This window comes from Canis lupus, chromosome 18 (assembly GCF_011100685.1).
Source record: "Canis lupus familiaris isolate Mischka breed German Shepherd chromosome 18, alternate assembly UU_Cfam_GSD_1.0, whole genome shotgun sequence".
Taxonomy (NCBI): domain Eukaryota; kingdom Metazoa; phylum Chordata; class Mammalia; order Carnivora; family Canidae; genus Canis; species Canis lupus.
In genome coordinates, this window is record NC_049239.1 from 54,734,372 (window position 1) to 54,759,496 (window position 25,125).

General features: G+C 42.8%; 1 protein-coding gene across 3 annotated transcripts; it reads right to left on the reverse strand.

Annotated features, from left to right (window-relative positions):
• Positions 1-1,743: 1,743 nt before the first annotated feature.
• ASRGL1 (asparaginase and isoaspartyl peptidase 1) lies at positions 1,744-24,090 on the reverse strand. 3 transcript variants are annotated; one of them, XM_038564294.1, is made up of 7 exons: positions 23,945-24,090; positions 22,572-22,819; positions 13,972-14,114; positions 13,203-13,360; positions 4,352-4,470; positions 3,493-3,603; positions 1,744-3,050 (listed from the first exon to the last, which is right to left on the reverse strand). In XM_038564294.1, exons 2-7 carry the CDS (start codon positions 22,795-22,797, stop codon positions 2,899-2,901), a joined length of 909 nt encoding a protein of 302 aa, XP_038420222.1. In that variant the 5' UTR covers positions 22,798-22,819; positions 23,945-24,090; the 3' UTR covers positions 1,744-2,898. The 3 variants fall into 3 exon arrangements, with proteins under 3 accessions (XP_038420222.1, XP_038420220.1, XP_038420221.1); XM_038564292.1 differs by lacking the exon at positions 23,945-24,090 and adding an exon at positions 23,555-23,760; XM_038564293.1 differs by lacking the exon at positions 23,945-24,090 and adding an exon at positions 23,542-23,759.
• Between the last annotated feature and the right edge of the window lie 1,035 nt (positions 24,091-25,125).

Below are 25,125 nucleotides of genomic sequence, written 5' to 3' on the forward strand. Positions count from 1 at the left end.
AAAATTAAAAAAAAAAAAAAGAGGTAAAAGATCTATAACCCTGCAAACTACTGAGCAGATTATTCCGACGCAGTCAAGAGGTTAGTCTCCCTGGCAGGTCCCAGGCAATGCTGGTTGTTGTATAGTTTGCTGCCCTCTTGTGGTAGGGAAGTAGTAGAAAGATTATTCTCTCTTGTTCTATCTTGCTGGTTGGAGAACATGTGGGATGAAACAGGTGTGGGTCTCCGCTTATGGAATTCCCAGGCTTGTGGAGGCGACTTGTCGTTGAACTGGAGTCCAAGGGCAACAATGGACACTTTGGGTTATATGAGGGAGGTGATGCTCTTACCCTTACGTAACTGGGCTGCCCCTCAAAGAGATCAGGTGGCCCCCAAGCCGAACCTCCAGAGCCTCCAGCAGTCCTCGGTGACTAGAGTTGCTTTCCTTCTGACTGGTGGAAACTGATAAGCACAAAATGAGATGTTTTGGCTGGCCTTCCTCCCTCTCCTCCTCCTGCCCCCTCTTATCCTCTCAGTGATGGCTATCTTCTTCAGTCTCTCCTTTTCCAACCTCTCATGTAATTCTGCTTTGCCTTCTTTTTGAGCTGACTTGTGTCCCCTCAGAATTCACATTCGGAAGCCTCAACCCCCAGTACTTCAGCACACAACTGTATTTGGAGACAGGGCCTTTGCAGAGGTAGTCAAGTGAAAATGAGCCCTCACCCAATCTGACTGGTTACCCCATCAGAAGAGGAAAGTTGGCTACAGATGTGTATAGAGAAAAGACCACATGAGGACACAGCTAGAAGGCGGCCATCTGCAAGCTGACAAGGAGCCTCAGGAGACACTCAGCCTGCTGATACTGTGGTCCTGAGCTTCCAGCGTCTGGAGTTGTGAGAACACAACTTTCTGTTCTTGTAGCCCTGTCTGTGGCATTTTGTTGTTGGCAGCCCTAAAAAATGAATACAACCCTAACAAAATACTTATTTCTGCAGGGCAGTGGTTGCATTTTGAGCTTTTCTGTCCCCCCCCCCCTTTTTTTTAATTTAGAGAGAGGGAGGGGCACAAGGACAGGGGCAGGAGAAGGCCAGAGAATCTCAAGCAGACTCCTCACTGAGCACAGGGCCCAACTCAGGGCTTGATCTCACAACCCTGAGATTGTGACCAGAGTGGAAATTAAGTCTAAGGCCTAACGGACTGAGCCATCCAGGTGCCCCAGCATTCTGAGATTTTAAAGGACATAAACACACCCACTCCCTCCATGGCCCCACCAGCTTCCAGAGGATTCCTTCAGAGGATCCTTAAGATAAACACGGAGCAGTTTTCCTTTGATCTCATTTAATCTTCGTGGTAATCCATTTTACACGTGAAAACATTCCTAGAAGTTAACTTGCTCAGAGTCACCCAGGTAGTGGGGACAGTCAGAATTCAGACTTAGCTCTGCTTCCTCCTCCTCCGTAGCTCAGAGCAGCTGGCTGCAGGGGAAGGTTGTGGGCCAGGGTCTGGCAAACCTCAAAACACTGATCATTAGCCCTGCTGATCCTTGCAAACGGTGGTTCTACTTTCTCCCTTAACTTGTTCGGAAGAAGCTCCATGCTTCTGAAAATCTCTCTGAAATACTCCAGGAGGCAGGACGTGCAAACACAGTCCCGCACCACCCTCCTCTCAGGAATCTTCTTTCATTAGTACACTTGTCTGAACTGGCAGAAACAACGGAGCTTGTGGACTTTCTGGTCTTTGTCAACAGTGACTCCTAACCACACTGTTATTCTTTCAAAATATGTTTTATTAGTGGCACATGGAATTTAACCTTAAGCAATTCCTTTCTAGAGAGAAGGTAAGACCTGACAGACTAAAAAATTGTCACAGCAGAAACAGCATTTCCAGTGTAAAGAGAGGTTATTAGGAAGTCTCCAAGGAAATGACTTTTTTTCGCCATGCAGACCACGTTGTACACATGCCCCGGGTAGTCAGCCGTGGGGGCCCAGGGCTCTGGACAGCGGGAGGATGGACCAGATCCCTACGCATGCACACGAGCCCTGCTACTCACCGTGAGAACCAGGAGGGCCTGCAGCCGGCAGAGGCCAGTAGGAAGATGCCAGGCCAGCAGGCTCACATGGCAGCCCAAGAGAACCCCCAGACCTGTAGGAAGGCTGCAGAGCCTCCATTAGACCCTTCACCCTCAGACTGGGGGCTCTGGTTACCAGAAGCTACTTTTAAAGTATCTGGAAACAAGTCTACAACACTGAGTCTGAGACCTCAACTTTCTTAGAAAAATCAGTTTCTCTCTCATGGGATCTTTTCCCAGACATTCTTCTGAATTAATACGACCTCTGCAACATTCTGCAGGTCACCTAGACTTGTCCCATTAGCTCTGAGGCTTCTGTGCTTTTAGATATGCCACTGGATCCTTTCCTTCCCACCTCACCCTTGGCTGGGTCCCATGAAGAGTCTGCAACCAAGAGAGCCCCTGGAGGTGGTGGTGTGGGTCCCCCTACCTTTTGAAACTGCCACTCTGTTCCCGCTGTGGGTCTCCTGATCCCAGATGGCACTCCTTGCACTGAAGTGGCTGCTGTCGTGTTCAGATCATGTAGTTTCTTCTTTCTAATCTAGGACGCCGGGGATGATTCATAAGAAACACTCAGGACTTGATTATCTGCACTGGTCTTATTTTGACCTTACTAGGGGCATTTCTCTTGACACTTCCAGATCCGCCCCTCAACATACTCATTGATTAAGGCGACAAAACGAGTGACAGACTGCAGAATTTTCCACTTCTAGATCTAATTGATTAAGCCAAGTCTCCACACCAGGAAACTGGACTTTCCTTCCAAGCTAGCATCTAGGATACAATTTTCAGGGCCCTAGGGCAGGTCAGTGACACTGGTCTCCTCAAGATCGATTCCGGAGTGCAGCTTGCCTATCCTTGGCGGCCGCCCAGGGCATGGAGGCGGAGGTCCACCTCACCTGCCCAGTCTCCTGCTTTGCTGACCAAGATGACACCACCTAAACCCTTCAGCTTTGACTTCATATAACCCAATGACATGTCGGCTGCCTCTTCCAGGGTCTTTCCTGAAAACGAGGAAAAGTTGAGAAACAACACACATTATAATGAAAGGAATCTGATGTGAAAATCAGTTGCAGTATGAAAAATCAAAGTGAGTTAACAAAGATTTCAGGCAAATTATTTCTATTTCAATGCTTCAAAGAGGGGCCTCTTTCAAAAGCCCTCTTTGCACTGAGGTGGAGCCTAGCATCAGCCTAAGCTGAGCTGCCTTTCCTCCCACACCCAGGCTCAAAGTCCCTCTACTACCCCGGAGATGCTCAACACAAGCAGTATTCTAAGTGCACTTCTTTCCAGATCCTAACAGAAGGTGGGAAGAAGTCAAAGCAGCGTTAACGACTTGAAAGGAACATCTAAAGCAGATGAGAAAGGGTTTCATATACTTTACCACCTATTTATAATGAGCTTCCATTCACTTGTCTTCAGACAGTATGAACTTGTTCTATGTACCTTGTTCTACCTGGAAGAGAGTGAGTCTGGCCAGATTCACCTTCAGGATGCTCTCCCCGTGCCCCGTTGTTGAAATGGCGCCAATGTCATTGTCAGCATAACCGCCAGATCCTGCTCAAAAAAGGTGACTGGTTCTAACTGAGCAGTAACAGTGAAGAAATTCAAACACGTATCAAGCCTGTTACATAAATGTGCCAAAGTGTGAACAAAGGCCAGTAGCTGTGACCTTGAGATGCAAAGGTGGACTAGAAAGGCCAGGTGATAACCTGAAATCGGGGAGGGCAGACAGGCCTGAGTTCTCACGGAGGAGCAGCTCCTTCACTGCCCCTGCCCCCTCTCCCCCCAGCCCATACAGCCACTCCCAGCCCCACCACTGACCCACGCCAGGGAACTAGTGGACATACTTCAACGTCAACACAAACTTTTCCCTCTGTAGCAGCACTGCAGCAGCACTGTGTCGCTTTTATGCCACTCAAATGTGTAGCTCCCAACCTAAATTCTCAGCTTTTCCTCAGTTTGTTAATTTGAGCCCATTACTGGGAAGAGGCTTTGTGTACGTAACCCTTTGGGACTAAGTCTGCAGATCTTGAAGCTAGAGAGAAGAAAGAGGCCCTCGGGGGTTTGCTGGGAGCCACCTGAGCATCCCCAAATGATCCCCAGAGCCACCAGCCTCGAAAAAGCATTGTGCCTACTATATATAAACAGGTGCACCCTCCCCAAGCCCTTCAGCGGGCTTGCTCTCGGAAGTGCTGGAGCGGCTGGAAGAGGCAGGGAGTGAAGAGAAGGTGATATAGGAGGATGACAGCGGAAGGGGCGGGGCAGCAGCCCCACCTACAATGGAGCCTACCACGGAGCCTACCTATGCATGGGGTGTCCCCAACACGGCCAACCATCTTATTAACGATGCCACCCGTCGAGGTTGCATAGGCCACGTTTCCTTTGCGGTCCAAGGCAACGGCACCCACAGTTCCCAGGTTTCTGCCAAGAATAAAAAGAAAAGTGACAGACTGCGACGAGAGACAGTCACAAGTAACATTGAGCTGAACAGCAGTTAAATTCCCACTTTAGGCTAATGGCAAATGGGACACACTTTAATTCCAATATTCACGCCTCATGTTCACTTTTTAGTCTGCAGGTTAGACAGATTGCTAGACATTCCTTTAGACCTCAGCTTTAAGAGCACATACCACCCCAGCACCATCGTCCTCTAGCCATGTGACTTTACTAAATTTTCTTCTGTGTCTCATTTCCCCTACCTGTAAAATGGGGATAATTGCATGCATCTCAAACACTGTGTGCATAAACATCCCTTGGATCCCTGGGCCCACCCCAGAGGTCCTAAGTTGGTAGGTACAGAGTGGGATCCAGGACACTGCACTTATCACAACCTCCCAGGTGACATGGATGCTGCCTGTCAAACCCCACTTTGCCTATTTCACGGGGCTTGCTGTAAAGATGAAATAAGTTGTTGTTTCCTCTATTATTTTCAAGTAAAAAAAAACTGGAAGAAATTGTACAGTAACAGCTCCCAGAAACTATGTTTGAGGCACATAGTAAGTTCTGTGCACAGCAGTGAAATGAACAAAGTCCCTCCTTATCTTGTGCAGCATGCATGTGGGGGCAGAGGGCAACAGAGTGATAATTTGTTTTATGGAATGATAGTAAAAACTATGACGACTCCAGTAGCATGGAGAAGGCCTTTATGTAGGGCCTCTCTGAAGGATAGGAGGGCAACCCACACTGACTGCTGGGGAGAATGCTCTGAAGCTGGAACATGGTTGCGAAGCTCAAGGAATTTGGAGGTCACTGTGGTTGGAGAGAATAAAGCAAGGGAAAGAGGGTAGGGGGGGTCAGGGGATGGCCAGCAGCCAGACCAAGAAAGTTCTGATGGGTGAGGTGACTATACACCCCGGTTACCGAGGACAGTCCAGATTAATCCTCATGTAATAGTTCCCCCTTTCAGTCTCAAAATCAAGTTCTGATTTGGAGGCTAAATCCTATGGTCCTCCTACATACAGGCCATTGTCAGGGCTTTTATTCTGAATGAGATGGGAAGACACTGGAGGACTTGAGCCAAGATGTGTCACACTATGAGTTAATTTTTAAAAATATCATTCTTACCATGCCCATCCACCAGAATGGCTAAAATGAAGGCAACTCGAATATGGGCCAGCATATGCAGGACTGGAATGCTGAGTTACTACTCTGGAAACGTAAACTGGGGCAACCCCTTTGGAAAACCATCTGGCAAAATCTACCAAAGATGACTTGGCAATCACACTCCTACATCCTTCCAACAGAAATGTGGAGCTGTGCTCACCAAAAATGTATACCAAAACCTTCACAGCAGGACTGTTTGTAGTAACAGAAAACTGAAAATGACATTAATGTCCACCAAATGCAGAGTAAATGGACTGATATAGTCACAGAACAGAATACTAAACTGCCTTGAGAATGAACTACTGTGATACACAACACATGAATGAATCTCAGAAATACAATGATGAAAGAAGGCATCAAATAAAGCATACTATATGGTTCCACTTAAATGAAGTTCGAAAACTGGCAGTAGGGATGCCTGGGTGGCTCAGTGGTTGAGCGTCTGCCTGTGGGTCAGGTCATAATCCCAGAGTTCTGGGATCAAGTCCCACATCAGGCTCCCTGCCTCTGTGTCTCTCATGAATAAAATCTTAAAAAAAAAAAAATAAAGAAAAATGGCAGTAGTAGTCTACAGTGTTAGATGTCAGGTGAGTGGTTGCCTTTGGGAGTGAGGAATGGAAGGGAGCATGATGGAGAACATGGAGTGATGTTCTCTTTCCCAACCTGGGGGCTGATTCATATGGGTCCACTCTGAAAACTCATCATGGGGTATGTAAGGCTTAGGCACTTCCGTATATGTATGCCACACGTGTACAAAAAGTTTCTCTTAAAATAATTATTCTGGTAAATGTGTGTTGACAAGAGTGGAACTAGAGACTGGTCAGGCAGCTCAAAGACTCGCTGGCTTCTGTGAGAGTGCTCCTGTGACGTGAGGAAGTGGGCTAGGCTCAGGATATTCTGAGGGCAGAGTGGACAGACTTTGTGCGGGAACTGGGTGAGAGAGAGATCACAGGCAGCTCTAAGGCTCTGGCTTTAAGAACTGAATGGGTACAAGAACCATTCACTGAAATGCAGACTATTAGGAATGGGGTTTTTTTTTTTTTTTTGGTGTTTTTTGGTTTTGTTGGTATGTGTGGAGTGAGGTTAGACGGGGAAATCTGGGGTTCAGTTTTGGACACAAGCTTGAGGTACGTGTTGGGCAATCACATGGAGAGAGCCACTTGCAGCTACAGACTGGCATACAAGTGGCTAGAAAGAGAAATTTGGCATTCTGTTTGGAAGAAAACAGGAACCCCATCTTCCAGCATTCACAAAAATCAACTCCAGAGAGCAAAAGACCTGAATATCAACATAAAACAAAATTCTTCAGGAAAATCTACGTGACTATAGATGTCTCAGGATTGGGAGTACCTTCTACATTTCTGGTCCTATGAACTATACAAGACAGGTGGACTGCATATTTGATTATAAGAAAGTAAAAACTTGTGTTTGGAAAAGATACCATAAGCAATGTAAAAGCAACATTAAAAACAACAGATTTGGAAGGTTGTTTTTTTTTTTTTTTTTTTTTTCCCAACAGAGAAGATAGCCTTAAGACTGGGAAGAAGGGATATGACAATGAAAGAGAAAAAATGATCACGGTACCAAAACAGGCACATTCACAGAAACATGGCCCACCAACAAATGCCAAATGCTCAAACTTGCTGATAGGGAACACAACTTAAAGGGAGTGTTACCCTCATGTCAGATGAGGGGAGGCACTCCCAGACTCCGGAGGCAGGCCCACCCCTAACATTTGTAAGGTGTGGAGGCAAGGCTACAAATACAAATATGGCCTATCTACCATCTGTTTACTTTTTAGAAGCTGTAGATACACTCTTTTCTCTTAGAGTGATGAATGTATCTTTAAAAATATTGTAAAGCCATGGTTTTTACATGACTTAACTACCAATAATGACTAAACTACCGAAGTACAATAATGACTTATTATAATTACCATTGTGCTCATCTGGGTCCTTTGTGGATCAGCTATTGATGGTGGGATGAGTGGGAAACACACATACATAAACACACACACACACACACACACACGTTATTAAGCGTTTACTCTACAAGATTGATTTTCCTGCTTTCATTTTAGGACGCAGTATGCTCTTACAATCGTATATCCATACAACATGTGTTCTATTGACAAACTGCCACATAAGACAGATCTTTTTGAGTCCATGTAATTCTTAGCAGGTTTTTAATTAATTTTAATTTGTAGAAGCTTCCCTCTACTAAGACAGTTAGTAACTGGAATGTTCAACAAAAATCTTAGGGCAATCCTTAGATTTGGAAAGGAACTCCTGACTTGAACATGACCACACTCAAACGCTACTGGGCATTGCTTGATAAATTTTTGTAACAGAAGACACTATTACATACTTTAATTTGATCATACATGTCATGATCACTCCCTGTAGTCATTTATATCATCTCTTCAGCAGCATCTAGGATCCACACAGAGTATCTTCAGCTCTTTATGTTGCACTGCCGTGTATTATGAAGAAAACTGAAAGTAGCAGTTGTGTTGATTTTGTACAAGTTTCTCTTCAAATGGTGCTGTGCTCTGATATAGAATAGAAAAACAGCTTCTATGGGAGCTGATTTAGGGATTATTTGTACACGAATCTTCTCCTTCAAGTTAGGTAAGAATATTTGTTGCCTTCTTTCAGTTTCCTTTTATTTTACTGGAATTCTTTTTTTTTTTTTTTTTTTTTAAGAGAGTGAGTTAGCAAGAGAGCACAAGTGGTGGGGGGAGTGACAGAGGGAGAGAGAATCCCAAGCAGGCATCATGTCCAGTGCAGAATCCCACATGGGGCTCAATGCTATGGCCCTGAATTATGACCTGAGCCGAAATCAGGAGTCCAACACTTAACAGACTGAGCCACCCAGGTGCCACTGGAATGTTATTCTTGCATATTTCACATGCAGTATGATTTTGTTTCTCTAAACTTAATATATTTGATTTTTTAAAGCTTTTATTAAGCCTATTAATAGAAATTAACAGTTCATACTAAGTGATGGTAGGTAGCATTAATTTCAAAATTAATTTCACTAAGTCCATGATTTACTCTTCAAGGATCTTCTGTGGTTTCATGGAATTCATGTAAATTCAATGTAATTACCCTAACAGCACTGAGTTGGGCATACCCATTATCTGCCTGAGATTTGGTCTAAGATCAGATAAGAGTTTGAGCACGCTGTTCCACTTTGGGCCTATGTAGAGAATCTCGCATCAGATCCTCTACTGTCCCACAATGGTGGTGCTGCGCAACAGTGGGGGCACACCTCCTAAAATTGATTTAAACTGTAACCCTATACGTCACATGGAATACTTCCAGGCACTTGGCTAAACTTCATGTTTATATATTTTTTATTTACCAACCACGTTAGCTCCATTATCACAGGCTTGCCTTGGACAGTGTTTTATTTATTTATTTTTCAAGTTTTATTCATTTTAGAGAAAGAGCATGAGTGCAAGTAGGGGAGGGGGAAAGCCAGGAGAGGGAGAGAGAATCTCAAGCAGACTCTGCACTGAGCATGGAGCCTGACGTGGTGCTCGATCTCATAGCCCTGAGATCATAACCTGAGCCGAGATTAAGAGTTGGTCACTCAACCAACTGAGCCACCAAGGTGTCCTACTGCCTTTGACTATTTTTTAAATTGGTGCCTAAGATGAAAAGCTTTCCCCACATCTTCTCTAAATCCAAAAAGCAGGTGTAAACATTCACTGAGTTGGACTTGTTTTTCTTCTTGGGGTAGTACAGTGATACATACAATAAACGTTAGTTGCTCGACATGTCTTATGATCATGGTACAATCTAGTAGAACGAATATTTTGTTAAAAACATTTTATGTATTTGATTTCATCTCCCCCTTATTACTCACTAAATTAATCTGCCTGAATTCTCTATCCTAGATAGTGATCATTAGTTTCATTATTTTTGTCATTACATATTTTATCGAATTTTGAAATAATTTTTATTAAGCCTAGAAATGTCCCACTGTGTTTTATGAACACAGTGCTGATGATAGGAGTGCCATGAAAAGCATTAGGCTAAACACCAGACGTACTGTATTGTTCTTTCAAGAACATTACATCCCTGTTTCCTGTTGTCTTTTTCTTTTTCCGCTGTTATCAACTGCCTGTTCCCCTAATCCTACTGACTGAATGTGTCCTTTTGGTGTGTGATTCTTCTTGATGAATACTTAGATCTTCCCTTGGTAAAGGATGGAAAATTGCTGGGATTTCACTGGAATAGTTCAAACTGAGGATGTGGCAAAAATGGAATTCTTACTAATTTTCACTTTTCTGACAGGTAAATAAATCTTCACTGGACCAAGAATTTGGAATGTTCCACTTGTGAACTTTAGGTGGATCATCCTGTGCAAAGAAGACTCCTTACTTTACTGTTGTTTTTTAAAATGCACGTGAACTGCGTCCTGGAAGATTATTTTCCTTCTTTTTTCCTCTCAGCTTTTTATTTCCTTTTGTGAGCTTCACTTTTATATTCTTTTTCTATCAAAATCTTGATTTAACATGAATTTTCAATAATCTAGGGATTAAAAAGTAAGATGTAATTGTCTTGAAAGTGTACAAAATTAGGATATATTTTCACCAAAAATGAAGACCAATTATAACTGAATAAATATAAATGAACTACAGATATAACTTCAAAAAGTTAAGTTTTAACTAAACTTATAAATATACTTATAAATATATTAAAATATACCTAAATTATCTATTAATATTAAAGTCAAACATGAATTACAATTAGTGAATATAACATTTTAAAATAAAATTACTTAAAAGTTAAAAATTTTAACATATTTTAACAAATAAAACCATTCATAATTCTAACATTCAGTGTCCTATTTAGTTGCCAAATAAAGAGCTGGTTCTTCATGCAGGTTCTGCCTAGACCAACACTGTACAATATGGCAAATAACCTGCACCATTGTCCCCTGGAAGTGTGGGCAGCCTCCAGGAGGTGTGCTGCAAGGGTAGCATATGGGTCAGATGTTGAAGATTTAGTGTGATAGAATGGAAAATACGTCAAGTAATTTCTTTTTTTTTTTTTTTTTTAAAGATTTTATTTATTTATTCATGAGAATACACAGAGAGAAAGAGAGGTAGAGACACAGGCAGAGGGAGAAGCAGACTCCACGCAGGAAGCCTGATGTGGGACTCGATCCCAGGACTCCAGGATCACGCCCTGGGCTGAAGTCAGGCGTTAAATCACTGAGAGCCACCCAGGAATCCCTCAAATAATTTCTTATATTGATTACATGTTGAAATGATAATATTTTGGACATACTGGGTAAGATATATTAATTTCACTTGTGTGTGTGTGTGTGTGTGTATTCAAACATATTTTAATTTCTTTAATTTTTAATGTTTAAAAAGATTATTTAAAAAAAAAAGATTATTTCAGAGAGAGAGAGTACAAGTGGTGGTGGTGGGGACAGGAAGAGGGACAGGGAGGCCAATGCCAGACTCAATCCCAGGACCCTGATATTATGACCTAAGCCAATATCGAGAGTCAGGTGATTAACCCACTGAGCCACTCAGGAGCCGCTTACCTATTTCTCTTTAATTTTTTAACGTTGCTACTAGAAAATTTTAAATTACATATGCAGCTCTTGTCTTTCTATTGGGCAGTGCTGGTCTAGACCTATGTATACAAACTTAAGGGTAATGGGCATCAGTCCTTATGTGCAAGTCTTGTAGATACTGTGCTTTCATCCATAGCATAGTACATGCAAGGAGGCAAGAAAATGGATACTTGGCACTACTGGGAAACAATTACTTTGTTACGTGAGAATTTATTTGACAAGTTATTAATTTGTCCTTTTCTCTTACCTAAGTCCTTCTGCTGTTCAATTCTTCCCCCCACTCTGAAGCAGCGTCCACTTCTGGTATCAGCAGTGGCAGAATCCACAAATCTTTAGATTTAGGTGCCTTTCACTTCCAAGACATAGAGCAAGAGATGCAGAGAAGCATTTCCCTGGGGGCTGAATGGTGTTAATCACAAGAGTGGATGATGAGGGTCACGGGTCATGCTATGCCACTGCTGAGTGACAGAGGTGCCCCAGGTGTCTGTAATAAGCCAACAGTTTTGTGTATTTGTGACCTGAGGGTCTTTTAAAGTATAGGACCCATCGCTTCTTGGCCTTTTGGCTAAGATCAAGTGTAAGTGTAAGGACCCAGAGAGGAGCCCCCTCTTACTTATATCTAAGGGCAATTCTGGCTGGTAGAGATATGTGCTGTTGCAGAATTTCTGGAAAGGGATGTGGCAACATCTATTAAAACACTCAAGAAGCATTGATAAAGCAGCCCCATTCCTGTGACTCTGGCCTACAGGTAACAACAGCACACCTGGTAAGGTTATCTAAAGCTACCAATATGGGCAGCCCCGGTGGCTCAGCGGTTTAGCGCCGCCTACAGCCCAGGGCGTGATCCTGGAGACCCAGGATCGAGTCCCACATCAGGCTCCCCACATGGAGCCTGCTTCTCCCTCTGCCTATGTCTCTGCCTCTCTCTCTCTCTCCTCTCTATGTATTCTCATGAATAAATAAATAAAATCTTTAAAAAAAATAAAAATAAAAAATAAAGCTACCAATACATGGCCAATTTTGTAAAACAGATTTTTAAAAAAAATTTTTATTTATTTATGATAGTCACACAGAGAGAGAGAGAGAGGCAGAGACACAGGCAGAGGGAGAAGCAGGCTCCATGCACCGGGAGCCCGACGTGGGACTCGATCCCGGGTCTCCAGGATCACGCCCTGGGCCAAAGGCAGGAGCTAAACCGCTGCGCCACCCAGGGATCCCTGTAAAACAGATTCTTAAGCTGGGGATACATCAGAATTACCTGGGAAACTTTTTCCTAATACACCTGCCAGGACTCCTCACCTCAGATCTAGTAGATTCTTTACAGAAGGGACCAGATGTAGATTTTGAAAAAGCTCCCTAGGTGATATTCAAATATACCATTGGTTAGAAATTACAAATCTTAAAGAGTATGCAGAGTTAATAGATTATTTTCTATTATAAACTCCTAGACCATTCTGCAATTTTATTTTTCAAATTCTGCTTTGAATATGGGGCTTTTATTTGGGATTTTGAAATCTGTAACACAGAAAACTGTAATTCAGAATACAGGATTAATTCAAACTTATAAGAACTGTACTGATTTCTCTGCACTAGGACAGCATGTTCAAGTAACTTCAGAGCATACACTAGATCACAGACAACTTGTTTTATCTGCTTAAGAAAACAAACCGATCAAGAGGCATCTGGTATTTAATCCATTAACACAAGGCACTCGACTATTGGAGAAGGAATTCTTAGCTGAATTTGAGTTGTTAGTATAGGAGTAATAAATGAGGTTAAATGTAAGAAACAAAAAAGCAGTTTTCCCATGAGGTATTATGAATTATTTTGTACAAAAACTGAAACTACCAAGTGATTCTGGACTTTTTTGAGAAACGTAGATAATCAGATATTTGTCACACTTCCATGCCTAAATAAGTCCCCAAGCTGTAAGTCAAGATGATACTTACTTTTGACAGTCTGAGTTCGGAGCACCTTTCTCATGCTTCTCTTTTTCTAGGCGTTTTATGTTTCTCTCTGTCACCAGCTGCTCTTTAGGAATCGTGGGAACCCCCATGGCTGCTGCAAATTTTGCTGCGCCTTGGTCAGTCAGAAAGCAATGTGTTGTCTTGAGCCAGAAAGAAACAGAAACATGGTTAGTTTTTGGAAATAGTTAAAATCTTTTTAACTGCTCCAATTGTGAGGACATAATTACTTCTTTCTAGGTGCAAAGCCTCAAAAATGCAAATTCCACTAGCTTGCTTTTCTGAGTGTTGAATAGGGCTTGGCATCCTGAGATCTTGTATTTTCAAAAAACCCCAAGGTGATAGAATATTACTAGAAAGGTATTTACGTGTGATCTTAAGTTTAGAAACATAAATCATTTTTATTTTACACATGCTACTAAACACTTGGTCTGTTCAGTTTGTATGTGTTATGTCAGACATGTTGAGAGAAGACTGAAGAAAATACAGGAAGACAACATGAAAAAACAAAGTAGTCAATAGACCAGGCCTTACCAGTCAAATTCCACTGTTTACAGAATCAGTCTTGGCTTATCTGAGAATTTAAATAGCAGTGCTTCTGTTCTTTTATATGATTTTAGGAGAACAGCCCCCACAGTGTTTCCCTACAGTTAGACCGCTTTTAGTTGCTAAAGTGCAGTGGTTAAGTTAACAATTTCTTTTTTTTTTTTTTAAGTTAACAATTTCTTATGAAAAGGATGCTTTAGTCATATACCTTTTCCATAACAAGCCGTGCAAGTTTAATGGGATTTGCTATGCAACGGACTGCAGACACAGCTCCTGCAGACAAGTCTTTTCCATTCATGATACTAGCATCCATTTCAACATCACCATTTGCATTCAAGACAGATCCACAGCCTAAACCAAAGAGAAGTTGAAAAGCAAGAATTAAGAACTTAGAAATGGCTCCTAAATTTCCTCTAAGCTGCCAACTTTAATTCATCCTCTGTTCCATTGCCAGAGAAACATGTTTGGAAACACAAATCTGGCTTGGCACCCCGTGATCTACAAAAAAAAAAGTATGACACCTTTCCCAATCTGGCCTCCTGATCTCCCTTATGAGCTTTATCCCCATTCCGTGGCTCCACTATCCTGAAATACTAGGTTTCCATGCAAGTACCATGAATTCTCATTGCTCTGTGCCCTTGTGAATGTTGCTCTCTGTAAAGCACAGCATCCTTTCTCTAACTTCTTTTGTCTAGATGATGCCTGTAAGTCTAGCTATGCTCATCCTTTGTGCCTGTTCCCTCATCTGTAAAATGGGATAAGAACAAAGTTCAAGAATATTTAAAGGATTATAAAACTATCCTGTACCTATCAAGGTAAAATTCACAATGTTTGATATCAAATAAGAAATTTCCAGGCACACAAAGATACAAGAAAATATGACCCATAATAAGGAGGGGAAAAACTGTACTTAATAGTAACATATCACAAATGATATAAACGACAGAATTAGTAGACAAGAATGTTAATAAAACAGCTATTATAACTATATTCTACATGCACCAGAACATGGAGGAAAACATAAAAAGGACCCAAACAGAACTTTTAGAGATAAAGAAAAATGTCTGAAGTCGAAAATACACTGGATGGGATTAAAACAAGGTTAGACACTACAGCAGAAAGGATTAATCAACACGAAGATATAGCAATAGAAACTATCCAAAATGAAAAATAAAAAAAGATTAAAAAAACTCCAAATTGGGCACCTGGGTGGCTCAGTCAGTTGAGCATCTGCCTTTGGCTCAGGTCATGATCCCAGGATCCTGGGATTGAGTTCTACATTTGGCTCCCTGCTCAGTGGGGAGCTTCTCCCTCTACCCCTCTTCTCTGCTCATGCTCTCTCTTCCTCTCAAGTAAATAAATAAAATCTTAAAAAAAAAAAAAAATTAACAGAGGATCATTGAGCTCAGGGACAATTTCAAGCAACCTAGTCTAGAATGCAATTGGAATCTCTAAAAGGAGACAGGAGACAGAGGGACAATCAAGGATAAAAGGATAAAAAGGATAGCTCAAGAAGAGTAAGACAGAATCATAAAAACACTCAATTATCCCAAAAGATGACAGAAAAAGAGGAAAAAAAGGAACAATGAATGGATTGGACAAATAGAAGACAAAAGGAAAGATGACAGATTTATACCCAACCATATCAGTAATCACATTAAATGTAAATGGTAAACACTCCAATAAAAAGCAGAGATGGTTAGATTGTATAAAAAGGAAGATATAACTACATGCTGCCTAAAAGAAATCCACTTTAAATAGAAAGATACAAATAGGTTAAAAGTAAAAGAATAGAAAAAGTTATAACATGCTGAAGTGAATTAAATGAAAGCTGGAGCAGCTATATTAGTATCAGGTAAAGTAGACTTCAGAACAAGGAACATTAAATAATAATGACATTACATAATGATAAAGGAGTTGGTTCACACAGAAGACAGCAATCTATGTACCCAACAACAATTTATAAATATACAAAGCAAAACTGATATAAGTCAAAGGAGAAATAGAGAAATCCACAGGTACAATTAAGACTTCAACACACTCAGGAATCAACAAATAGAAAATCAAGGTATAAAAGATTTGAACAATATTATCAACTAACTTGACCTTATTGAGATTTATAGAACTTTCCATACAACAATAGCAGAGTACATATTCTTTTTAAATGCAATGAGGATATTTACCTACAGAGACCATATTCTGGGCCAAAACCCAAACCTTACAAAGTTCAAAAGAATGTAAATCACAGAGTATGTCCTTTGATTATAACCGAATTAAAATAAAAATCAGAGATCTTTGGCAAATCCACAAATATTTGGAAATTACTGCACTTCTAAATAGCCCATGGTTCAATGAGGAAGTCACAAGTGAAATTATAACATGCTTTGAACAGAATGAAAACAAGAAGACAACATGTTAAAAACTTGTAGGATGCAATCAAAGCAGGGCTTAGAGGAAAATTTAAAGCATTACACGCTTGTATTAGAGAAGACTGGTCTCAAATTAATGATCTAAAAAGAGGGCAGCCCAGGTAGCTCAGTGGTTTAGCACCACCTTTAGCCCAGGGTGTGATCCTGGAGACCCGGGATCGAGCCCCACATCGGGCTCCCTGCATGGAGCCTGCTTCTCCCTCTGCCTGTGTTTCTGCCTCTCTCTCTCTCTCTCTCTCTCTCTCTGTCTCCATGAATAAATAAATAAAATCTTAAAAAAAAAATCTAAAAAGAATAGTAAGTTATTCTCAAAGTTAAAGAAAGGAAATAATAGAGATAAATCAATGAAATTTAAAAGAGAAAAACAGTAAAAGAAAAAACAATAAAAAAATCCATAAAACCCTTCTAAAACCAAAAGCTACTATTCTTTGAAATAAAAAAATCAAACTTGATAAACTATAATTAGGACTGACCAAGAAAAAAAAGGCAGAAATTCAAACATCAATAATGAAAGACGGGACCTCTCTGCAGACTTTACAGACATTAAAAAATAATAAAGAATATATTTTGCAAATAACTTTTAAGCCAATAAATTCAAGATTTTTTTTTTAAGATTTATTTTAGGGGCACATGAGTGGCTCAGCTGGCTAAGTGGCTGTCTTTGGCTCAGGTCATGATCTCAGGGTCCTAAGATTGAGCCCCATGTCAGGCTCCCTGCTCAGTGGGGAGTCTGCTTCTTCCTCTCCCTCTGCTGTTCCCCCTGCTTGTGTCCTCTCACTTGTGCTCTCTCTCAAATAAATAAATAAATAAAATCTTAAAAAAGTACATTTATTTTAGAGAGAGAGAGTACAGGGGGGAGGAGAGAGGGAGAGAGAAACACAAACAGGCTCTATGCTGAGCACAGAGCCCAAATCGGGGCTTGATCTCATGACCCTGAGATCAGACCTGAGCTAAAAACTCAGGTCTAACTCTAAAAGTTAGAATTGAACATTCAACTATACCACTCAGGTGCCCTTATAAATTCAGCATCTGGGATGGCTGGGTGGCTCAGCCATTAAGTGTCTGCCTTTGGCTCAGGGTGTGATCCTGGAGTCCCCAGATCGAGTCCCACATCGGGCTCGCTGCATGGAGCCTGCTTCTCCTCCCTCTGCCCATGTCTCTGCCTCTATTTCTGTGTCTCTAGTGAATAAATAAATAAATCTTTTTTTAAGAAAAATAAAGTTCCTTGCAAAAAAATAAATTCAGCATCTTTTCTTAAAAAGATTATTTGTTTGTTTGTTTATTTATTTATTTATTTATTTACAGTCAGTAGGTCAGAAGCACAGGTAACAACCTGAATTTATAGTTGGCATCTGAAGTGGAGGGTAGTCTTGCGGAACTGAGCCCTTCACCTGTGGAATCTGATGCTACCTCCAGGTAAATGGTATCAGAAGTGAGCTAAATTGTAGGACATCCAGTTGGTGTAGGAGAAGTGCTTGGTGTGCAAAAACCTACATATGCACTGGAATTGGGTTCAGAATCTTCAAAGAAAAACAACCCAGTGGAGCAAAGTTAAGTCTTTGCAACAAACAGTGCTGAAACAACCGGATCTCCATATGCAGAAAAAAATGAAACTAGACACAGACCATATACCCTTCACAAAAATTAACTCAAAATGGATCACAGACCTAAATGTAAAATGCAAAACTACAAAACTCCTAGAAGATAACATAGGAGAAAATCCAGATGACCTTGGGTTTGGGTTTATAGATATCACAGCAAAAGCATGATCCATGAAAGAAAAAGTTGTTAAGCTGGATATCTTTAAAATAATAAATTTCTGTCAATGAAAGACACTGTCAAGAGAATGAGAAAACAAGCCACAGACTGGAAAAAATGTATTCATAAAAGACACATCTGACAGAGGACTGTTACCTAGAACATACAAAGAACTCAAAAATAAGAAAACAATTTGATTAAAAATTGAGACAAAGAAAGAAAACAACAACAACAACAACAACAACAAAAAAAAAAAAAAAAAAGAGAGAGAAAAAGACCTGAACAGACATCTCACCAAAGACCTACAGAGGGCAAGTATGAAAGAATATCAATTGTATTTTTATATTAGCAACAATTGTTGGTAATAGTAATCATAAAAAGAAGCATTTACAGTGGCACCAAAACATGAAATAACTAAGTATAAATCTAACAAAATATTTATAAGATATGCATGCTAAAAACTATAAAATACTGGTGGAAAAAAAATCAAAGATTTAAACAAATGGAAGTATATACTGTGCCTTGAAAGTAATGGATCGAAAGGCTCAGTATTGTTAAGATTTCAATTCGCCCAGAGTGATCTATAGAGTTAATACAGTCCTTTTTTTTTCTTAATAAAGATTTTATTAATTTATTCATGAGAGACACACACAGAGAGAAGCAGGCTTCATGCAGGGAGCCCGACGTGGGACTCAATCCTGGGTTTCCAGGATCACAACCCTGGGCTGAAGGCAGAGCTAAACCGCTGAGCCACCCGGGCTGCCCAAGTTATTAATACAGTCCTAATTGAAATCCTAGCAGGATTTTTTTGATAGAAATTGACAAGGTATAAATAAATAAAATCTTAAAAAAAGGCGGGGGGGGCAGCCTGGGTGGCTCAGCGGTTTAGCTCTGCCTTCAGTCCAGGCAGGGCCTGATCCTGGAGACCTGGGATCGAGTCCCACATCAGGCTCCCTGCATGGAGTCTGCTTCTCCTTCTGCCTGTGTCTCTGCCTCTCTCTCTCTGTCTCTCATGAATAAATTAATAAAATCTTAAAAAAAAAAAAAAAAAAAGAAATTGACAAGGTGATTCCCAAATTGGTGGTTAAGACAAAGGGGGCCAGAATAGCCGAAACAATTACATACATTGTACACAAAGAGTTGCAAAACTCTATGTGATTTTAAGACTTAACACTACAGTAGCCAAGACAGTGTGGTATTGGTGAAATACACATATAGACCAATGGAAGAGTCCAGAAATACATACAAAGTCAACTGATTTTTGACAAAGGTGGGAGGGCGATTCCATGGAGAAAGAATTGCTTTTTCAACAACTGGTGCCAGAACAATTATGCAAAAACCTTGATATATACCTCACACCATATACAAAAGATTATTAAAAGTGGATCAGAGACCGAAATACAAAACCTGAAACTATAACATTTCTAGAAAACACACAAGAGAAAATGTTTGTGACCCTGGATTAGACAGATATTTCTTTTTTTTTTTTAAAGGAATTTATTTATTTATTTATTTATTTGAGACAGAGCATGAGCAGAGGGAAAAGAAGACTCCCTGCTGAGCAGAGAGCCCGCTGTGGGGCTCAATCCCAGGACTCTGGGATCATGACCTAAGCTAAAGGTAGACACTTAACTGACTGAGCCACCCAGGCGCCCCTAGGCAGATATTTAAGGCATGATACAAAAAGTTCAGTCCATTAAAAAATTAGATTCCTACAAAATTAAGAACTTCAGTTGTTTGAAACACACTGTGAAGAGAAAGACAAGCCACAGACGTAAAGAAAATATTTGCAAATCACATATCTGATAAAAGACCAGTATCTAAAATATGCAAAGAGGGATCCCTGGGTGGCGCAGCGGTTTAGCACCTGCCTTTGGCCCAGGGCGCGATCCTGGAGACCCTGGATCGAATCCCACATCAGGCTCCCGGTGCATGGAGCCTGCTTCTCCCTCTGCCTATGTCTCTGCCTCTCTCTCTCTCTCTCTCTGTGACTATCATAAATAAATAAAAAAAATAAAAAAAATATGCAAAGAGTTAACACTCGGTAATAATAATAAAAAATGCAATAAAGAAATTGACAAAATATTTGAAAAGATGTTAAAATAAACATCATCTGCCTTAGGGAAATGCAAATTAACACTACAATCAGATCCTACCACACACCTGTTAAAATGGCAAAAATGCAAAATACTGACAACACCAAGTGCTGGTGAAGATGTGGAGTACCTAGAACCTTCATATACTACTGGTGGGAATGGAAAGTGGGAGTCACTATGAAAAACAGTTTGGCAGTTTCACATAAAGTTAAATATACACTTGCCCTATGACCAGCAATCCCACACCTTGGTATTCACCCAAGAGAGAGAAAAACTTATGTTCACATAAAAACATGCATGCAATTGTTTTTATAGTGATTTGTAATGGCCCCAAATTGGCCATGTTGTTTGGTTGGTAAATGACCAAGACAGTACAGTCATACAACGGAAAGCTACTTAATAGCAAAAATGGAGAGACTACTAATACTTGTGTCAACATGGATGGCCCTCCAACACATTACGCTAAATGAAGAATCCAGACTCAAAAAGCTATAGATTATACGATTTTACTCTTTCCTCCCTTCAATGTGCTGCATAGCAGACACCTGGGGACAGTAGAAGCAAGTCACTTAGAAGGTGCGGGCTCTGGTAGAGAGCAAAGATGGGAACTAGCCACTCTAGTTCTGAGTCCATACTCCCTGGTTGGTGCAGATGACTGATCTCAGTAGTTCAGAGAGGGTGGGAGACCAGAAGGTCTGTTTCAAATCAAAGTCCTTGTGAAGGGATCCCTGGGTGGCGCAGCGGTTTGGCGCCTGCCTTTGGCCCAGGGTGCGATCCTGGAGATCCAGGATCAAATCCCACGTCAGGCTCCCGGTGCATGGAGCCTGCTTTTCCCTCTGCCTGTGTCTCTGCCTCTTTCTCTCTCTCTCTGTGACTATCATAAATTAAAAAAAAAAAAGTCCTTGTGAAAAAGTGGGTGTTTGTCAGCCAGAGGGTCCCAACTGCTATCAGCAGGTAACTGAGCAAGTCTCCCACTGAAACAGCAGGCCACCCTCCCTGCTGGCAAGGGGGATCATCTAGTAAATTCTGGCTCAAACAACATAGTACCATAACGATGCACTTCTGGCTTCATTCTATGGTCAGCTGACTTTTAAAATTTTGCAGAAGAAAGAGGGCGAAACAAATCCTAAGTATTTCATGACTAATTGGTTCAGATTTCCTGATACTCTTTTCCCTGACAGATGTTGGATGGGTGGTATCATCCTAAGAAGTATTTTAATCCCTAGATTTTAGGTTCTCTCTTTTAAAATAAACGAACACAAGAACTACCTAACTCATAATGCAGATTAAATGAGTCAATCATGCAAATTTCTCAGACCACTGCTTGATACATAGTAGATACTCATAGTAGTTATGATTACTCTAAAAAGGATCAATTGAGAGGAAGAAGATAAACACAAAAAAAACTCGACATGATTCCATTTATATGGAATTCTAGAGAATGCAAATTATAGTGACAGAAGAAGAGCAGTGGATACCTGGTACTGGAGATGAGGGTGCATTAAATGCAAAGAGGCATGAAGGAACTTCTGGGAATGACGGAAATGTTTTAAATACTGTAGTGTGGTTACACAGGTGTATACACTTTTCAAAACTTAAAATGGGTGCACTTTATAGTATATAGTCTGCCCCCACACCTCCGCAAAAAGATGTAATAAGAAATCCTCTTGGTATGTGAATTCTAGGAAGCAAGTTAAAAAAGGTGAACCAATGGATTTAAAAATTCTTTTTTTTTTTTTAAGATTTTATTTATTTATTCAGGAGAGACACAGAGAGAGAGGCAGAGACACAGGCAGAGGGAGAAGCAGGCTCCATGCAGGGAGCCTGAGGTGGGACTCAATCCCAAGGTCTCCAGGATCAGGCCCTGGGCCGAAGGTCGCACTAAACCGCTGAGTCACCCGGGCTGCCCGGATTTAAAAAATCTTTTCTCTTTTTTTCTTTTTTTTTAAGATTTATTTATTTATTTATTCATGATAGACACAGAGAGAGAGAGAGGCAGAGACACAGAAGGAGGGAAAAGCAGGCTCCATGCCGGGAGCCGGACGCGGAACTCGATCCCGGGACTCCAGGATCGCACTCTGGGCCAAAGGCAGGCGCCAAACCACTGAGCCACCCAGGGATTCCCCCCGGATTTAAAAATTCTTAAAGCGGGATCCCTGGGTGGCGCAGCGGTTTGGCGCCTGCCTTTGGCCCAGGGTGCGATCCTGGAGACCCGGGATCGAATCCCACGTTGGGCTCCCGGTGCATGGAGCCTGCTTCTCCCTCTGCCTATGTCTCTGCCTCTCTCTCTCTCTGTGTGACTATCATAAATAAATAAATTATTAAAAAAAAAATTAAAAAAATAAAAATTCTTAAAGCCACCTGGTCAACAGGTAAAAAGAAAAGTTAAATCTTTTTAGGATATTAAGTTTTACAAAAAAAAAGCTTACTAGATTCATGGACATTCATTCATCCATTCTATTTGTTTCAATTTCAGTAAGTTTAACCTGATTTGGCATCAGATATTAATTGCACTGCAAACATACCTGCGTTGAACTCAGGATGATCTTCCAGGATGGTCACAGCTCCTTCCACAGCGTCAACTGCGCTCCCTCCCTCTGTTAGGATTTTGTAACCTGCTTGGGCGGCTTTCATGATGCCCTGGCGCACGCGCTCTTTCCGGTCTTTAGAGATCTTGCTGGCTCCGCCACCGTGGACCACGATGACCGGATTCACGTCGGGATTCACGTCGGGATTCATGTCGGGATTCATGTCACAGTTCAAGGCGACGGATCTTAGGGATTAGGAAGATGAAAGTGTCACTTCTAACAGGCCCAAGAACACTACCCTGGGCACAATCGCCTGGGGGAGATTTCACCGTTGGGAGACTAGGTCCCCGGGAGGGAGGCAAGGGTTACAGCCTCAAGAAATGTCCTGACACGGAGGAGAGTGGGAGGCAGACACAGATCCGTCTGAACTTTGCACGGATGCCCAGAGTGTCCCCTGGCCTTCTGCATTCCCCGTTTCCCGCCCACCCTCACCTCCCCGCACTTTTGGGCCTTGGGGCGGGGCTTCGTGACCCAGAGCCCGCGCCGCCTCCCCACTGGGCAGGGGTGGGAACTGTCTCCAGGGCCAGAGATGGGGCCCTCCGCCTTGGCTCTCTCTGGCCTTGGGTTTCCCCTGCGATGGTCCCTTTTCCAAGCCTGTAGGTCCTGGATCTCTGAAGGCAGGCACCACACTGACTAGGCATCCAGGATCCCTGGTATTGAATGCTCCGGGGTCCGGCCCAGGCAGGGAGAGCACACTCTGCTTGGTAAACAGATAGTCCCGGACACAGGTGGGGCCTCTGGGAAGGACACCAGGCTCCTGGGGTCCATTCAGCTTCAAAGCAGTTACTCTCTGAAGCCAGATGTTGCAGGGTCTCAGATGCCTTTCTGGGGCTATCAGAGTTTAGGAATGGGGATCATGAACGCCGGACAAGCCCCAAGGGAAAAGGGTATGGGGGACTGCGCGTACCCACGATTCCAACCTCATTATTATTGCAGTGGGAGTTAACGCTGGCCTCAGGACTATTCCCGGTTGAGGTCAGACAGGCCCCATCCATCCAGAGGCCTGCAGAGCTGCGGTCCGAGGGCAGGGCGCGGTGTCAACTGCGCAGGCGCTTGCTAGCACACCGAGCATCCAGGCTCCCTGGGATCCTTCAGTCCAGGCCGTTAGGGACTGGGGGACGCCCCGCGCTGCTGAGGCCCACGTGCCCCTTCCAGCGCCCCCCAGAAGAGATGCGCCGCATCACCGGAGTCCCTTGGCCTCGCGGTCCCCAGCAGCGCGGTTCGTCGGGGAGCCACTCCCCCTCCTCCACCTCGTCCCGGGCTCCCAACACCGGTCTCCGGCGGCTGCTCCGGCAGGGCCGTCTACTCACCGAGGACGCCGCAGGAGGCGGACGCCGGGGCTTCAGGCTGGGCCGAGTCGCCCGGCCGCGGCCTCCGAACCTGCGCGGCTCAGCGCGGGGACCGGCGGGTCCTGCAACCCCGCGGGCTCACAACCGCCCGGCGGGCAACGGCTCTGCGCTTGCGCAGGGGGGCGGGGCCAGCGCGCCTCTCAGTTACCGTAAAGCCCCGACTTCGGGCCGCCGCGCAGCTCCTCCTCCTCCGGGGCCGGCGCCACCCCAGCGGGCGGGCTCCGGGCCCCGGGACGCGGCTGGCCCTCCGCGCACCCGAGCGCACCCGAGCGCACCCGAGCTTCCCTTCTCGGGGGGCTGGGGGCGGGGTGTCGGCGGCGAAACGCGTCAAGTGCTGTGCCGAGGTTTTGTCATTGAAAATTAAAAAGCAACGCTGCGCGCACGAATTGCTCGGCTCGAGATGTTTCTCAGTCTTGTTCATTATCCGTTTTATTTTATTTATTTATTTATTTATTTTTTAACATGAGCAATCCACATTTTAATGATTTTTTTTCTTTCTTTTTATGATAGTCATCAGAGAGAGAGAGAGGCAGAGACACAGGCAGAGGGAGAAGCAGGCTCCATGCACCCGGAGCCCGACGTGAGATTCGATCCCGGGTCTCCAGGATCGTGCCCTGGGCCAAAGGCAGGCGCCAAACCGCTGCGCTACCCAGGGATCCCCTCATTATCCGTTTTAATCCACGTTTCTCTCCCTTAAGGTCTCTCTCCTTAACCTTTTGTAAAGAACAGAAAGATAAAAACTCTAATTGGCCTAGTTCTGTGCCGGGGGTGCACCGGAGAGTCCTGAGATCTCCAGCGTACTCCCTCCGAGCTTGCAGGAGCCCAGCTCTAAATTCTTTAAACCACACGTGCCCTTAGTTTTTTGTGGTTGTTGACACATTTTCTCCAGCCTGCCCTTAAGGCTCCGACTCCATTCGCGTTGCCATAGCGCCCCTCCAGTAGTAGGAATTTGCATTTCTATCCAGTAAGGCAACTGGACGGATACTAGATTAGTGGCATGAACCAAAGGATACATTATTCCAATATGCAAAGTAGCCTTTTGAATTATAATTTTATTTTCATTAGTAATTTGCTTTGAACTTTTTATTGGTTGGATAAGCCAATGTCAAAGATACATTTTGGGGGCACACGGGTGGCTCAGT